This window comes from Bidens hawaiensis, unplaced genomic scaffold (genome assembly GCF_021521415.1).
Source record: "Bidens hawaiensis isolate Kalapana, Puna unplaced genomic scaffold, B.hawaiensis_p1.1 tig00017166_1, whole genome shotgun sequence".
Lineage (NCBI taxonomy): Eukaryota > Viridiplantae > Streptophyta > Magnoliopsida > Asterales > Asteraceae > Bidens > Bidens hawaiensis.
Window position 1 is genome coordinate 172103 of NW_027492599.1, and position 18468 is coordinate 190570.

Here is an 18468-nt window from a genome sequence, read left to right on the forward strand (position 1 = left end):
GTCTGTTTTGCAGGTTCACATCATTAGACTTTGGGAATTTTGTTCATATCGTATTGGCAGTCGACCGTATCGTATTGACAGTCGACCGTATCCTACCCTGTGGACTCATTAGATCCCGGACCCATACCCTGGGAGTCGATCTGTGTTTCTTCATACCGGATTGAAAAAATGTCAAAACTTGGTTAATATTTTACTGAGTAATCCCTTTTTTAACTGACGTTCAATCCAAAAATGCTTTATGCCTAGAAATACCACAGGAGATAACAGTGAAACATATGTTTTCTTTTTCTGTTTTGTTCCTGATTGGAATTTGGATTTGGTAATTTTTATTTTATGATATGGTAAATGGTAAATTATGTTTTGAAACGGTGAGAGGATGATAACCACCATACTATAACTCAGGTTAAAAAAATATGTATTGTTACGTTCTTGCCTTGATAACAATTCTTATAATATCTCACCTTTTTATTTTCTACATTTACACAAGAAAATGATTTGTTTACAAAATAAAAAGTTATTTTGAAGAAGCTCCTTCGAATTGATCTCGCAGCGTCTCATATTTTTTAAGCTCTGCTAGAGAAAGTGAGGGAGAGAGTTCTCTTAATACCTGCAAAGCAAAACCAATCATAAATACTAACAGTTACTGCACATTACAAGCGGCCCATCGTCCCAGTAGGTCGATTCAGGTTATACTCGTTTTTAAAATGGTCGAATAAACTATTTTAACAAAAACAGGAACAGGTGAAACGGGTTGAAAGTTACCAACTTCCTAAATACTTCATCTAAAGATTCATATTGCAGTGGCTATCGTTTGTTAATCATAATTGAAAAGCATTTATTCGTTTATAGAATCGTCCAAAACTAGGACACAGACGTTCTTCGGGTCACCCGACCCGACACAACTGGTGTATTTCGAACAGTGTTAAAAATATGTTTTTGATCTGTTATCCTTACTTGAATATTAATAAAGTTGAAAAGCTGTATCACACGGTATTTTTTTTTCCTATATGGAGGTATATCTAAGATATGTATCACCACTGAATCAACTCACCAATATATGAAATTTGTCTATATTTATATTGATGATAAATTAGCTAATAAACTTACTGTCACAAAATCTTCATATTCAACAACCACAGAATCAGGTTCATCCTTCATGTTATTTGGATCTGCATCGGCAGCTAAAACCTACAACGATTAACAAAATATGAAATTTAGTTATATATACCTATTATAATAGAAACTTAAATTAAGGTAATTCGTCTAACCTTGCGTTTTGCAGCATGGAACCAAGCGTCTGCACACAAAGCGTACATGTCTGCACCAGTAAAGTTTGGGGGGCATTCTTCGCTATTGAATAAAGAGATACGTCTTCGTGTAATTTAAATTTACGGGTCAATGCTTTCAGTACCCTACAAAATTAAAGAAATTTGTCAAGTATTAGAATAATTAAACCATACTCCCCAATCTCATGAAGATTACATAAAATTTTAGTTAATATAACCTTTCCCTATAAGACGGGTCTGTAGTGACTCCAACATATAGTAGCTTGTCAAACCTTCCAGGCCTTAGAAGCGCAGCATCTATCAGATCTGGTCTATTGCTTGCTCCTATTATAAATAAATCCTACAAAAAAAAGATCAAAATTTTATAAAACATAACATAGAAACAATATAAACAAATACGAAAACGATTACTAAGTGACATACTTGGGAAGAATCATTTAGGCCATCAATCTCTGCAAGCATCTGGTACCACAAAACCGAAATGGGTGGCCAATACAGGGTCAGGTTGAGTTAAACACTTTCGATCATTTTATTTGTTTTACTTTCTTATAAGCAATGATACCTGAGAAACAGCACGGTCCATAACTCCTCCCGAATCACCGGAAGCACCACGGGCTGGAGCTAGAGAATCCAACTCATCAAAGAAGATAACACATGGGCGGGCTGCACGAGCCTGCAAATCAGCCCATTATTATGATGTGATTGCTTTAACACACCAAGAAAGAATAGTGACATGATGGACTGGATATGAAAACTTACTTTCTGAAATATGTCTCTTACGTTTTTCTCTGATTCTCCTATGTACATGTTGATCAATTCAGGCCCTTTAACGCTTAGAAAATTAAGAGAACATTCGGTTGCAACAGCTTTGGCCAACAAAGTCTATGAAAGACATATTTTTAGAATTATTATAGCACAAAATTTAGCAATAAAGGTGATAACTGAGAATTATTAAAGTTTTTTAAATGATATGACATACCTTCCCGGTACCAGGAGGACCATAAAGAAGAACACCGGAGCGCTTACGTAGCCCAGATGAAAACAAATCCTTATGCAGAAGGGGGAGCTGTAAAGCAGTTATGCAAAATGATATTATGAACTTCAATAACGATTTACTTTCATGTATCAATTATCAAATGCATACCTGAGCTGTATCCAGAATAGACTTTTTGACATCTTCTAGTCCACCAACATCCTCCCATTTGACATTTGGGACCTGCAACCCATTGACCAAACAACTAAGAATTGCTACACAATTTAACAAAAACGCCAAGCAAATCTGATCCATTTACTTATTAACGAGTCTATTTGGGTTGCTATCTCATATGGCTCAAAAGGGTCAACCGAGTTACCAAAGTATTTTTTTAATACATACAACCTCCTACATTAAATTAGACAAAGTTTTAGAATATTATTGTAATAATTTGTTTGTGTGGTCATTGTTAAAACATTGATAATTTATAGAATAGAACTTCAAATATAAAGCTACAGAATCAGCTTAGTGCAACCTTGGGAGTCCCCAGAGCAGAGGCATTTCTTTTCTTGGATCGATCCAAAGCTTTGGTCATAAAGTCTTTGCTAGGAGGCTGAATATCCTTTGGTGGTTTAGGTTCATGTGAACTGCGTTCATCCAACTTTTGGGGCTCTTTGTTCTCAAAGCTAATGCCATTAGTAGGAACCAAGCTTGAACTAGCATCAGCAATTAAAGCCCTAATATCCCTTGGCATGAAACCAGATGTTTGTCCAACCATATCTTTTGCAAGATCCTCCGGAGACGTCTGGAACAATAATAGGTCCCACCAAAAAATTAAGATTTGTATATCTCTGTGTGTGTAGTAACAAATTCTAGACCCTGTAAGCAGAAACAAATTAAAATTTTCCTACTTACATCTGGAAGCAATTCAGGAATACGTTGAAGTGATTGAGATAGCATTTCAACTCTTTGTTCTTCAGTCAAAGGTCCCATCTTCATTTCATGGCTGAAACAACGCCTAATTGTAGGTGGCAATCCTTCAGAATTATCAGCAGCCGCAACAAGCAGCACTGGATGAGTATACATGGCTCGAGTGTTGTTCATGTGCTGCATGAGAAAAATAAAACAATGAGCATTCTTCATCTTTAATTCAATACGTAGCTATAGGAGTTTTAAAGTAACGAATGGATGGGCAAAAATCATTGTATTGTAAAATCAACCTCTGCTTCTTCCTCGTCTTCATAATCATCTTCATTTGAGCTAAATGGCTCAGTGAACTCCCTGATGACAGACGCAACTTCAGAATTAACACCGATTTGATCATTTGGTGAACCATCATTGGAGCTTAAATTGCTAAAAGCATCAAAATGACGGAGAAGAAGAATCGTCGGTTAGTATCTGCAATGACACCACAGCAAGTATACAAACATACAAAAAAGAGCATGTTACAATATGACCTGAATTATAAACATTAAACATACAACTACAATAAATACCTACGAGCTGCAGTGAAAGCTTGAGTCAACATGGCAGAACTTTTCCTCTCAGAAGATGCAACTAAATCGTGACAACTGTATTCAACCACATGCAGTCCTAGTTGATGAGTAACATGCTTCACCACAGTCCTCTTCCCACACCCTGAAAAAGTGCCACGTAATCATTAAACAACAAATGCATGTCAATAAATGGCATCTAACCAAGTTGAAGCAACACCAACATTTTCTAATATTGTACAAAAACGTAACGCACCAGGTACACCAAACAATAGAACAGCAACCCTGAATTTTGACGAAAGTGCTGATGGGCATAAAGTTGGAGTAATAATGGAGGCTAAGGTTTTTACTGTATCTTGATGTAAAGGTGAAACTTGTTTCTTATTCAGTAAAAGATTTGGGGGAATAGCAGATGGAGTACTTGCAGAAAGCACAAGGGCTGTTTCTGTGCGATTGATTCTGAGAATAGGTTCATCTGACGGTTCTGCTGCAACCACCTATTGACATGCTAAAGATATCAGTAAGCAATTAAGCATCTCAATCAGATATGCAAGTATGCAACAGCGATATGAAAAATGAATGACCTTAAAGTTTAGATTGGTGTCACTTGAATTTTGATTATTTTGGCTACAAGCAATGCACATAGCCGATTTGCAATTCCAATTGATGCAGATACTGAAAACATCACCTCTGGAAAGATATCTATCTATAGTGAAGTACTCATTTAAGGCAATATCAATCTTTTGTTGACGGTCTTCAGCTTCAATAGATGAATTTCCTACAAGAGAACCAATGGTACCACATTTGGGTATTTTTACAAATGATACCCTTAGATGTGAGGCATACCTTGGTAATTTTGTCAAAGGTTTAATATCCAGAGTAACATTAAAGTCTTCGCTTGCTTCAAGATTAGATTCGGTCTCCCCTTTTACTTCAAACAGAGAAGCCAGCTTATCTTCTCCATGATGAAGAAGCAATTTCAAGCATGAGGTATGCAAACCAAGATTAAACGCTAAAAGAGGAGAAGCATATGCAACTTCTGAAGCTAATGGGACATGACGAATCGTGGGGAAAGTAACTGAAGGAAATATGACCATTGCATTTGAAGCATTGTATGAGAATGATTCATTGTTTGATGAAACATCATGCACGTTGGGATGATCAAGAGCCACAATTTGGCTGATTCTTTGTATCTGGGAATCCACATTTTTTACAATCACCTGAAAGAAACATTATACTCGGAAGTAAATAGGAGACATCGATACATGACTGCAGAAACAGTTCTTAAGAAGTTAAAAGTAGCACCGTAATAACATCATAACCTAGATATCTGATAAAAGAGTTTTGAACAGTGTGCATCATAATTCAATTTATGGCTCCTATATTACTGAAAACTACACCTAGAAAACAGGTGAGCCCAAAGGTAACTAGGCTCGAGCTCGGCCCGTGAGTTTTTTTTCAAACTCGGGTTCGGCCCGTTTATCATTTAACTTGTATATGTTTTTAATTCCTTTTGTATATTTTGAGAAAAAACTTAAACGAGCCTAAGCCTGGCCCAATCTCGTGTAGTACCTAAAACAAGCCAAAGCTCGGTTGTGCAGTGTGAAAATTAATACATAGAAGTCCAAAAGCGGTAAAACTTAAAAAATGCACAAGGCTCGTTAAGGCTCAATGAGCCTAAACTAGCGTTTATTTGAGGCTTGGATTTTGCTCAAGCGCAAAAGACGCTCGGCTTGTTTCGAGCCTTTTCCAATCCAAAGTTGAGTTGCTCGGCTCGTTTACACTCCTAACCTAGAATAGAAAACTAGCTTCCATCTTAAAAGAGTGTAATTAGGTCTTATTCCTATTATATATATTCCACATATCCCTAACTTGTATACTATAATCTAACTTTCAATCTTAAATCTCAATTAACTAAAATCAGCAAAACACATATCATTCAGAGATAGAATAATTAGGTTAGCATACATACGAGTGAAGCTGAAGTGACAGATAGCCTTTTGAGAAGTGAAGTAGAGACTCCAATTAAAGCACCTTCATCGATATAACTCGCCTTCTCACGTGATGATGATGATGATATTCTGAGAATACCAGCACGCAACTGCAACGACGTCGTTTCACCGTCGCCTGAGGAGTAATTGTTATTGTTATTAATAATAATCGTATCAGCATCGATTTCAATTTCGTTTGTGTTTTGTTGTTGTTTATTGGATGATGAATTGCTGAGTACGGAAGTGATGAGTGACTTTGTAGAAGAAAGCACCAGAGGCTTCCTTCTTCTTCTTCTTCTTCTTCTTTCCACCATTAATATTAATCTGCAGCTAACAGCTATACAACACTTATTCGAATGATAACACAAGGGTTTAGTTTGTTGTGCAAATCAATACCAAATTTTATTTTGGCGATGATGATGTTGACGTCATATAATTGAATGATATGGTACAGTGGTCAGTGGGTAAATGGCCTTTTTTTTAAATAATAATAATAATAATTTGTCATTAAACGACTGAATTAGACTAATGATCCCTGTAAATTTATATATTTTGATTTAATTAAAATTTTAAGAAGCTATAAATTTATTATTTTCAGTCTTTTCACTTGCGACAATTTATGAATGAAAAATAAATATTATCCTTAGTCTGTCTAGAGCCTGTTTGTTTGGGTCTGAATGACACTGTTTAAAGAAGTCTGATTTAATTATATTTAGATTGTTTTTTTCTTCAAAGTTTACATATGAATGACTTAATACTTTTAATGTTTTATATTTTGAGAGACACTGAATGAGAAACAAGACCCAACATTTCGTGTATTAGAATCTTTTTAGACCTAACATTTCGGATATTTATGTGTGGTGAATCAGAGTCGCTCCTCGTATTTTTACATACAAAAAAACAAAAATGATACGCTAGATGATAGTAAAACCATATATTATACTCAGCTTTTATCTTTTTTTTTTTCATTCGACGTCGTCGTCAAAGTTTTCTCAGTACTCTCCTCCATCTTTCAACTCAAATGCACACATTTCATCTTTTAATCATTTAAAAAAAATTAATAAGAATAACATTAACTAATTTTAAAGCAACTACTTGCTAAATAAAAATTTAAAATAAAGATAAGATTAATCTTAATAATGAAAGATAAAAACATCACTTCAAATTGGTATAATGATGGAAGGAGAATGAGGGCAACAACGTTGGCGAGTTCAAGGTCACACCACTCGGCGACGTTGCTATGTGCAACATGGTAATCCTCACAACATCAGCCGCCTCAGCCTGCTAAGTATGCAGAGCGGGTGTATTATAACGCAAAGTCCGCCATCATGAGTAATTTATATTGTTTTCGAAAGTTTTGATTTATGTTTGAAACAACAAAACATCACAGCGGCCGTAAATCTAATTTAAGGTGAAACCAACACCGACGAAACGATGTCTACTTTGCGCAAAAAAGGACGTTGCAAAACACCGAAAACTTGTTGAACATGAAAAGACCCTCTCGGATTCATTTACACTTAACGGAAAAAACAGCGGAAGCATGATTAAAGAGTACTTATAAGATATAAATAAGATATATATATCTACCATGGTTAGTTAAATCTAGCCATAACACAATTTACCGCTCCCATCAACATTCAACACCCAAACGAACATTTTAAACATATTATCAACATACATGGACAAACCCTGAGGCTAGCGACTCTTGACTCGACAAACAAAACACTAAGCTTTCCCAGATAAAAGCAAAGCTTCGAGAGATTTAGGGTCTGTAACCGGAGCCTTACACGCAAAATCACGACACACGAGAGCCACCACATTGTCGGTTGCATAGTTGCTCTTGGCCATTGCAGCAATATTCGGGTTCTTCTCCTTCCAGAATCCCATCTCTTCTTCATCACTCGGGTCTATGTGTATCACCTAATTCAACAATAAGCAACCAATTATAGATTTGTTAAGCAAATAACATGTTTGACCTGAAAAGTCAAAAGTCAGAGTCAAAAGAAATGGACTTACAATTTTGTTGTGATCATATGATGCATGAGCCGAAACAAGCATGTGTTCCATCTGGGGAGATGATTTCTTCCCCACCAAGACAACTTGCTTCTTTGACGGAATGGCCAGCATCTCGGTCGCACAACACATTAATGGAACTGCCACGGGTGCTTCTTTCAACCGCTTCTCAAAGACCGCCTGAAACAAACAAAACAGGTGGTTGCCGGTTGGGTAACAAGTCAAAAATGAATTCGGGTCAAAAATGATTAGGGCGGGTCACAAAGCATAATAGATCGGGTCGGTTGGCCCCCAACACTTTTTGTCTATTTATCGACTTTTATGTAATATATATATATATATATATATATATAATGTGGTTGTAAAAACAATTATTACAATAGTAAGCTCATATTTTTAAATAAAACAAGGTTATATTTTATATGTGATTATGTCATGGGCTACATTTAACCCCCTCAACCCATTTCCCTTTCGGTCACGTTTTTAAATTTTAAAACGTTTGACCCGTTAGAATTAAACTAAGCCCCAAATCATCCATTTCAAAACGGACATCCAACACCCCCGAAAATAAAATTGGAGTCACAGTAAAAAGTCAAACCAGAAGGTGCTCTGCATTTTGTCGGTAACGATCGGATCGCGCGCCTGTGAACATAGATGCAAGCCTCACAAGATTAATTGCTGAAACGGAGTTGCCAGACGGTTCAGCCCCATCATGGTCTTCTTTCACACGAAGAAGAACCGACTCATCTTCTCCTGTGGTATTAAAATACCCACCCCCGGTTTTATCAAGAAACACCTCATCCTAAAAACCCGTTAAAAAGGTTAAATTTTTAATATTCATCAACAAAATAAAAAAAACTAGAAGGTTCAAGAGCTCAAATACCTGTGTTTCTTGAAGTTCAACTGCCCAAGATAACCATGAAACTTCACCACCATACTCACACACATCAAGCAACCCTGATATTAAAAATGCATAATCATCCAAGAATCCGGGAGCTTTTGAAGGCCCGTTTCTGAAACTATGTTGCAGCCTTCGAGATTGCGGGTTGTAAAGATTTTCCTTTATGAAAGTCAATGCTTTCTTTGCAACTTGCATATATTCTTGTGGCTAATATAACAAAGGAAATAATTTAATATAAGATCAGGGTCTTTAATTGTTATGAAGATTCAATCTTACGTTAGTTCCAGCAACAGGAAAGTTGGATAATGTGCCCTCGGGTTCAGTTTTGAGGATCTTAGATGCTCTAGCAAATGAGGAAATCGCAAGGCCGTTCCAAGATACGATGACCTGCAAAATTATCAAATTTGTTAGCAAAAATGACAAGCGAACCCATTCATATAGTAAATCTATATGAATGGGTTCGCTTGTCATTTTTGGGTTGTTTATTACTCACAACAGGTCAAACATGTCAAATAAATCAACTAAAAATGGGAGGGTTAATTGGGTCAATAGTAACCTAGTTTGTTTCCAAATGCTTACAATATCTTAAATCATATTATTAAAAATAAATTCTTTTAATAATTTAGTACTATAGTTCTTATTATCAATAAATGCCTCGGCTGTCTACAAAATACAAAAGAATTGAAAGAAGTGTTGGCAGATAGCCCCAACCCATCCCCGCCCCCACCCCTCTCAAGTGTTTTATCACATCAACATACAATATATAAAGATGAACTTTAAAGAAACTTATATGACCTTATCATCAAGATGGGGTCGAGGCCGCTTTGATCTTGCATCAAAAAGTTTTTTACGTCTCACACCAAGAATTTCTTGATATTTCTCCAGTGGCATGCCAAGTTTTGATGCCAATTCATTAGCGCTTTTCCTTTCGATGAGTACATTTTTCCCTTTAAACTCTTTATGTGGATCACTCATAGAAGAAATATCACAGTTTCCTGATTTCTTGATGTAATAGTGCTCCTTAAAGAGATTCGCGTGCTCACCAACTATGTCTTCAATCTTAAGAAACAAAAATTCAAATCCATATCAAGAGTTAAAAGTCAACAAAAAAAATTACCTTTTTATATTTTAAACTGATATAAACAGTCAGTTTGACTGGATAAGTCAAAAGAGTTGACCATTATCAATCTAACACAGCAAGTTAGCTTCAGAAATACAAGTGATCAGATCGACTTTTTGCAACCATCACACTTCACTTTGTAAAGATAATCAATTTCTTTAAATACCAGCATTTGAAACAATATTGTTTTAGGTTTCCATTTTTCAAATAGATAAACCCAAGTTAGATCTAAATCTTTTTGGTTTCAAACCGGACCGTTCACGGTACGGTTTGAAACCAAAAAGATTAAGATCTATTCACCTTAATTAGTAAATAAATAAATGCATTTGCTTTAAGTAAAACAAAGTCAAAACATATAGTTACACACACCTCAGTGGCGGTCCACACATAAAAAGCACCTTCCTTTTTCTTTGTAGGGTTTTTTCCAGATTCAGCACTATCAGCATCCTCAGCAGAAAAGATTTCACCATCAGGTCCAATCATTTCTCTCTTCAAATAATCAAGAATATCACGAGCCACACACGAGTAGAAGACGTCCTTTGTGATGGAGAAAACATCAAGATACACGTTGGCAAGTTGACCCTGATCGTACAACATCTTCTCGAAATGTGGAACTGTCAATCATTATCATTAGTCAAAATCTTGATCAGAAAAGAGGGGTAAATAAGTAATTATGTAATGTTAATATTTGTTAACAAACCACTTTTGTTGCACCGCGTATAAACCAAGTTATTTGATCTAAACAATCATTTTTCATAATAGTAGAATCATATTATTCCGACTTAAACCCAATATTCAAATAATCAGTCTTACAATACAAATATAAACATTAAACACCCTTCAAATATGTGTAAATTACTAACCATGCCAGCACTCATCCACACTGTAACGATGAAAACCGCCACCCAAATGATCATGGACCCCGCCTCTTGCCATGCACTGCAAGCTAAATGACACCATTTTTAGAAAATTTTCAGCTTCATCGGTTTTTCCCAATTCCCTTAATTTATTTGACTGGTATAGTATTGCGTGTGGCTCTGACGTGCGGGGAAACTTGGGGGCTGACCCAAATCCACCATTATTTGGGTCATAACTGTCAGCAAGCTACATAAAAAAAATATATATATAAATTAACGGGGAGAAACAAATTTAGCTAAAAAGGAAACAAGTCAACTGGTCAAACACAAGGCAGGATTAGTGGTTTACAGATTTTGTGCACTTGTGTAACGCGCTCTGTGCAATTTCTTCTGATAGTTTGTCGGATAACTTGGTAATAGACAATGCTTCTGACAACTGTTCAATTGCAAATGTGCCACTTTTGACAAGCACGTCTTTCTTACTCTGCCAGGCTTCTTTTACTTTTCTGCAAGAACAATAAATGAAATTCATAGTCAAACTTCACTTCTAAAGATCATTTGCATCCACAAAATAGAAGAAAAAAAAAGATGATCAATTTTTTTAACAGTCGTGTCGCCCTTGTTGTAATTATTGCCCATTCTTGCACAAGTGCAAAAAACAAAAAAAAACGTACACGTTGAAAATTCATGGTTGATAAGAGATTTTAAATTTTAATACATTTGGCACGGTGCATGCAACTATTCAAGGTCAAATGTAGCTTCTTTGACCAAAATGGTCTAAATTCTACGTAAAAAGGCTAACTTTTACCACAAAATAAACATCCAAACCAAAGGTTAACAAGAAAACACCCGCAAAATTAGCATTTTCTTCTCTATAGTTGGCGGTGTTCTTGATACTCAAGACTTGTGCTTCATAATTTCTAGTTACAATGTAGTCCTTTTGACTAAAAGAAGTAAAGTACGCCTAATTTTCTAGAAGACATTGAGTAGACAACTAAAAAAAGTAGAAACCTGAGGATGGATTTAAATCCTGGCCTTCCATGTAAATCATCAGGGGGAAAATAAGTTCCGCCCATTAAAGGCTTCAAATCAGGGGAAAGAAAGACACTTAGCGGCCATCCTCCGCTACCATATAGAGCTTGAACATAGGTCATGTACACCTGGAACAAAAATCAAGTTGTAAGAAAACTAAACAATTTTTCAAACAATTTCGTTGTCTCATGAAAAATGATTTTAAAACATTTCTATTTTTGAAAATTTGATTATCTATTGAGCAAACACCACGAAATGGAAATTAACTTCAGATTTTTATTTTTTTTACTGATTTTAGTAGCAAACTTGAAGTTAGGCCTGAAATAGAAACCAACGTCAAATTTAACGTCATTTTAACAACCAACCACATTTGACCTAGATAGGTTGCTAAGCTGGCACTGGATGATGCCATGCTAGACACCACATACGCAAACCATGCTTATGTGTGAACAAAAAAACACAAATTTATTTACAATTTAAAAAATGTAACTTCAAAAATTACTTAAAGTAATTATTAAATGCCACGTGGCATATACATATACACCAAAATGACAAATAAGATGACACATCAACAATATTTGCAAAAACAGAAAAGAAAATGGCCTGCTACCAGTTGAATAGATCATTCCTTGTTACATTCAGGAACAAAATGTAACTAGGCTGCTGAAATCAGTAACAAAATGTAAGTAGGCTTCTAATTGGCACCTAATTTAGAGTTATTTGCTAAATCTTGAAAACGTGCAAATCTCGTATCTATTTCGTGCACTTTACCTAATCTATCTAACTTTACTTAAAACTCAAAAAACACCTTGAAAGTCTAAACCTACATATGCGTGATCAAACATATATTTTTTTGCATTTTAGGCATCTTCCTGAAACTATTTGCGTTATTAACTCGAGCAAATGTGATATGTAATAACATCTTCTTTCTTCCTCATCTCATATAAATAGACCCATAAAATGTGGTAAAGACTGATTGAACATAAGCACGCAAAAGAGTTGGTTGATGGTCAAATTCATAGTCAACTCCATCTCACATTTTCTATCACCATCACTCACAAAACAGAAACTCCATATCGGAAAATGATACATGAGTAGTACGAATAGAGCATGCAATAATTTGGATGCTATGGTAAAGTCATAGGATACGCCTTACCTTATCTACATCTGGTCGTTCTTCGCGATCCACCTGTTTGGAAGAAAAATAAAATTCAAAAAACGTTTAGCTATTTCAATTGTAATTAGCAGTCAAAAGATCAACAAGTTATGCATGAAATATCATCCTTATTAACTAATAAGTATTGAATCACTCACCTTGATACTAACAAACCCGTCATTAAGCAATTTTGCAACCACGTCATTTTCAAAAGATTCTACCTCCATTACATGACACCTTAAACAACCATCACACTCAGATTATCAACCATATAAATCCCTACAACTTTCTTAAAATGAAAAAATAATCTCTTAGTTACTTTCACAAGAAGCATTATTTTATTTTTGTTCTAAGATTAGGAACTTCGCAACTTATTTACTTTCATACTCCCGATACAAATATATATTTTTTTCTTTTTGAGCTCCAAAAGACCAAAACTGTACAAATACCTCTTATACTACATAATCTAATAATTCAAAGTAAATACTAAATACACGCAGAATCTTTATATTCGACTATTGGTCAAATAGCTAAAATGTGTAATCTTGTGAACTAAAATTAATGATACTTTAATTTTTTAATGATTATCAACGGGAAAATGCTTAAATGCGGTTTAAAAGCATACCGAGAAAGAATTGTTACCCATTTATTTTAGGAGCTAAAAGGAATAGAACTATACGGGTTGACATTATGCTATATAAAAATAATACTGCATTTACTTCAAGACGCTAGGGAAAGTGGTACTCGTGTTTAATGTATGATAAACTACGAACAAAAAAAGCAAGAATATAACTGTTTATGAGAGAGAACAAGTGACTCACCAGTGACAGGTACTGTATCCAACTTCAAGAAATAAAAACCCACGACAAATTAATCAAAAGTATCATGCGTTAGTCTCTGGAATTAATAAAATTTAAATTGGGGGAAAAAATGAAAACCGAACAGAAGACAACATACTTGATAAGAAAATCGGCACATCCCTCTTGCGAGCTTCTGCAAATGCCTCTTCACCCCATGGATACCAGTTAACCTTCAAACATGGAATGAACATAAATCTTTTCAAGCAAATACAATATCCCAGTAAAACTATGAAACAAGATACAGAATCTAAAGTGACCGTTGATGAAAACAAGCAGTTGCTGAAATTAAAAATCACAACTTTGTCACGAAAAGAGCAGAGTTTCATGATTTCAAACAAAACTATATCCAAAGTAACCTTTTGAGGTAAAAAAAAACAGTTGCTGAGATTAAAAATCAAAACTTTTGTCATGAAATGAGCAATATTTCATTAGTTCAAACAAAACCCTAACCAAAGTAACCTTCAATGGAAAAAAAAACAGTTACTGAGATTAAAAATATAAAATTTGTCACAAAATGGGTAAGATTTCTTGATTTCAAACAAAACCCTAACCAAAGTAACCTTTGATGAAAAAAAATAATAAATAACTGAGATTAAAAATCAAAAATTTGTCACAAAATGAGCAATAATTCCTGATTTCAAACAAAACCCTAACCAAAGTAACCTTTGATGGAAAAAAAAAACAAGAACTGAGATTAAAAATCAAAAATTTGTCACAAAATGAGCAATAATTCCTGATTTCAAACAAAACCCTAACAAAATCTTGAACAATAACACAATGTCCTGATTAACCCTAAAAAAATGCACCTGCTTTACATCAAAATTGTAAAAAATAAAAATAATTCCAATAAAGTCTTGGCAAATATGCACACTTTCTTGAAAAAAAAAATCAAACAGAACACTACCCGAAAAATTATAATTCAGAAACAAGATCAGACATACATAAGTCCCAGATTAAAGGGTAGCTGTGATGAGACTGCTGATATGAAATTTAGGTTTTAAGGGTCTGATCATTATTATCAAACATCACACACAATTTGATATATGAATCAAAAACTGATCAAATCAAGGAACAATTAAAATGGGCTATCATGAAAACTTAAAATTAAATATTTAATAAGATGAAATGAGTGATACATACAGGGTTATGAGCATGTTGAAGAAGATAAGGGCTGTGTTCTTCAGCAAGGCGATTGGTATGTTTGTTTTGATGAGAAGAAGAAGAAGAAGAAGTTGTAAAGGTGTGATCTTTTGCAGCAGCCATGGTGAACAACAACAAGACTCTGCTTGATCGATTGATAGATATTGATGATGATGATGATGATGATGATTTAAGGAGTGAATTTGGGCGAAAATGAAAATGGGTAGTGAGTTTTGAAGCAGAAGAAAACAAGAATTTTGAGAACATAGATTTGGGGTTGGTGGCAATATAGGAATTTAATGAACACTGAGATATATATGAAGAAGGTACAAGAACACTTGCTGTGGCCATTTGGGATGTTCAAAATTGTGTTTGGTGTGTCAGTGAGTCCCATTGCCACGTGACAATGAGTCTAGCCCAAGGTTTGTTTTGCATCCAACTCACTAAAAATTTGTATAGTTATCTTGTATTTTCATGGTTCAGAAAATCTTATATTTTTATATCTCCTCATGAGTTCACTTGTGACATACAAATTTGTATGGTATTTATGTTAATCTTGTGATTCGTGTAATAATTTACAAAGGTTGATTATGTCTATTGTTTTATCCTTTTTAAGTTAATAGTATACATATAACCATTAAATTTTTATTTAAAATATATTAATTAATGCAAACAGGATTTTGTAGTTACAAAATTTATTGTATATTTAACTTGCTTTGGTATTTGGTTTCTAGTAGCATCTATTAAATCTAATTAATGAGTAAATAATGTCGAGGCTTAAACCTAATACAATAACAAAACTTGCAACAATTTCGTATTTATCTAATAATGCTTATATAGAGTCCTATGCACCGTCTTAGATCGAGAAAAAGAAAACAAGAAAAAGACACATATCTATATAGAATAATTTTATTTCTTCATTGCATGTTTATTTGTTACATATATAAATGTATCCCAATATGTAAACTTATATCTTTAATCTATATTTTATATTTTACTTTAAACAATGTCATTTATATATATCATTTACAACAACTTTTCAGCACCTTCTGACACTTAGATTCGCATACTTCTTTCAAGAGAAGGCATGTACCACAACAACAATAAATGGGATCACTTCCTTTTTTAACACAGCGTGGAGTACAATCATCTGGTGGTGAAACCCCAAACTGTCCTACGTGACTATCTTCATTTCTTTCACCTACAAATCTAATAAAAAAAAGTGAAAATTTATTAGAGTATCTATTCTATAATGACTAATAATAAACTAGTTATATATGAAAAAGTTACATTGTTGGCATACAAACAACAATATGAAGCTTATCCAGAAGTGAGAAGACGATCAAATGTGACTCCACAAGTCTCACCATAGTATCACTTATTTGACTTTAATACTATTAAATATAGAAATAAATCAGTATAAGTTTGTTTTGTTACAATGCATGGACAATTCTATTTATATTATCTGGGGAGTTTAATAATATCTATTATGCGTGCTAACAAACTTACGTGTCTATCTTGAGCAATTTACATGTATATGGGATGTTCAGAGAAATGCCTTTGGTGTGTAAATGAGTCCCATTGCCCCATGATTGTGTGAGGCCCGGCCCAACCCAACCCAAATGTTACATCCTCAGTCACCAACTTTATATTGTTATCTTGTATTTTTATGGTTCATAGTATCATCTTCATGGCGTAGGGTTGTAAATGAACCGAACTGAACACGACTTTGCTCATGTTCATTCAATAAGCTTTTATCGAACAACTAGACGGTTCATGAACACTCTACCGAACGAAAATTCGTGTCCGTTCCTTATGGAGTTGTGCTTGTTCATGTTCCTTTGTGTCCATTTAATATTTTAAATGGACGCTAATGAACACATGGACAAATGAATACTAAAGCACAAACGAACACACAAACACTAATGGACAAATGATCGCTAACCGACACTAGTGAACATTAATGGAGAAATGAACATAAACGACTGTAGCGAGTAAACAAACAAAAAAACAAATAAATAAATAAAACTATTAATTATAAAATATTAATGCATGGACCTTAGCAAATAAACTTACCTAATCGGGCGCACATAACCGGATGGACGTAAACAAATAGACGTAAATGAACACATTACGGAATGTTCACGACCACTATTGAACTAGTATGGCCTTTGTTCGTGTTTGTTTATTTAGCTAACTGAACATTTTTGGTTCATGTTTGGTTAGTTTGTTAAACGGATGAACATAAACAAACTTCCCGCTAACATCGTGTTTGTTTACAGCCCTAATCATACATTATTATCTTCAACTAGACAACAAGGGTGTATAGGACAACAATGTTGTATATAACTTTAGGGTATTAAGGGCGTCTCGTGTTGGGTTCGGGTTCAATCAGCTTGGTCGGGTACACTGACACCATCAGTTCAGTATCGAGCACTACCAATTTCGGTTTCACCAAATCGAACGAAAACAGAAAACGTTCATTACACTTAGTATTATCTTCTCACTTCCAATGCATAACATTTTCTTCATACATTAAATTATCATAGTAAGATAATTATAAACTAGTTATGTACCCGCCGCTTTGCGGCGATGCATCAACGTGTATTTGATTGGTAAAACCCGGGTGTTGCAGCGATGAGTCTAGTCGGTATTGATTACATTCGTTACAGTTCTGGAACAAAGCAAAAAAGAGAAACTCATATAACTTACAATACGCAAAAATAACATTTTTAAAACCGTTTATTCGTCGGTAAAACTTGGGCGTTGCGGTGGCGAGTTGACGCGACTTCAGTTGGTTTCGGTTACATTTGTTACGATACCATAACTAAAACAAAGAAAAACAACAAAAAAATGCACACATTTGATGCTCGGGCTTATGGCGGCGAGCAGACACGAAGTCGGTCCGTTTCGGTTATGTTTATTACGATACCATAACTATAACAAACATAATTCGTATAGGTTATGATATTATGATATTAAAAAATAGCATATTAAAAATGATGATTATTCGGTCGGCAATACTGGTCAATGTGGCATAATTGACGCATATGCAATCAGTTTCGATTACGCTCGTTAAAGTACCATAACTGAAATATAAATAAAATTAACATATTCAAATCATTAAAATAATCCAAAAACAAGTAACATAATAACAATTTATAAATTTCTTTGACTTGCACCTGTCATAAGACATAATGAAAAATCTGGAATTGATAGTAGCACAGTGGATCTCGATCACACGCACACTGAATTAGAAAGACAAACTCAACCATCATACCACATAAGTTAATTGTTTGCTTATATATTTAAACAAAAGGTCAAAGGGAGGGTAGTAAAAGGCATTGTGGCACCGGCAACGCAATATTTATCTATATAGTATAATACTACGATAATCATCCTTCTAAAATAGAGTGAACTTGGGTTTTCTTTATATACACAAGTCAAAAAGAGTAAGAAATGATTACTCTTCTCATTCAGCCACTTGTCACTTCCAATACATAGCATTTCCGTCATAAACATTATTTATAAATAGTTACAATGAGGTAGTCAATTTATCTGTTCACTTGTGACATATTGTATGGTAATTATGTTAATCTTTTTTATTCGTATAATAATTTATAAAAGATTATTTTGTCTATTGTTA

The 18468-nt window shown here is 34.4% G+C and overlaps 1 protein-coding gene and 1 pseudogene across 2 annotated transcripts; both read right to left on the reverse strand.

Moving 5' to 3' along the window:
• Window positions 1-398: 398 nt before the first annotated feature.
• LOC143553333 (peroxisomal ATPase PEX6-like) lies at window positions 399-6062 on the reverse strand (annotated as a pseudogene). The gene is made up of 16 exons (XR_013138817.1): window positions 5725-6062; window positions 4337-4972; window positions 4009-4249; window positions 3756-3897; window positions 3480-3657; window positions 3175-3366; window positions 2795-3064; window positions 2431-2502; window positions 2266-2352; window positions 2046-2168; window positions 1849-1959; window positions 1710-1748; window positions 1505-1626; window positions 1269-1412; window positions 1108-1188; window positions 399-607 (listed from the first exon to the last, which is right to left on the reverse strand). The product of XR_013138817.1 is annotated as a peroxisomal ATPase PEX6-like (transcript).
• Window positions 6063-7334: 1272 nt separating this feature from the next.
• Window positions 7335-15173, reverse strand: LOC143553334 (uncharacterized). Its single transcript, XM_077043353.1, has 15 exons — window positions 14823-15173; window positions 13780-13852; window positions 13644-13665; window positions 12981-13059; window positions 12823-12855; window positions 11646-11794; window positions 10984-11140; window positions 10641-10881; window positions 10147-10391; window positions 9453-9716; window positions 8934-9044; window positions 8640-8864; window positions 8355-8558; window positions 7760-7936; window positions 7335-7663 (listed from the first exon to the last, which is right to left on the reverse strand). The coding sequence occupies exons 1-15, from the start codon at window positions 15171-15173 to the stop codon at window positions 7469-7471; spliced, it is 2526 nt and encodes an 841-aa protein (XP_076899468.1). The 3' UTR covers window positions 7335-7468.
• Between the last annotated feature and the right edge of the window lie 3295 nt (window positions 15174-18468).

Excerpts from the sequence above, each read along its gene's own strand:
- LOC143553334 (XM_077043353.1), bottom strand. The coding sequence starts at position 15,173 with ATGGCCACAGCAAGTGTTCTTGTACCTTCTTCATATATATCTCAGTGT. Across the intron at positions 13,666-13,779 it reads TGTGCCGATTTTCTTATCAA|TTGGATACAGTACCTGTCAC; the intron begins GTATGTTGTCTT and ends TATTTCTTGAAG. Across the intron at positions 7,664-7,759 it reads CATATGATCACAACAAAATT|GTGATACACATAGACCCGAG; the intron begins GTAAGTCCATTT and ends TTGTTGAATTAG.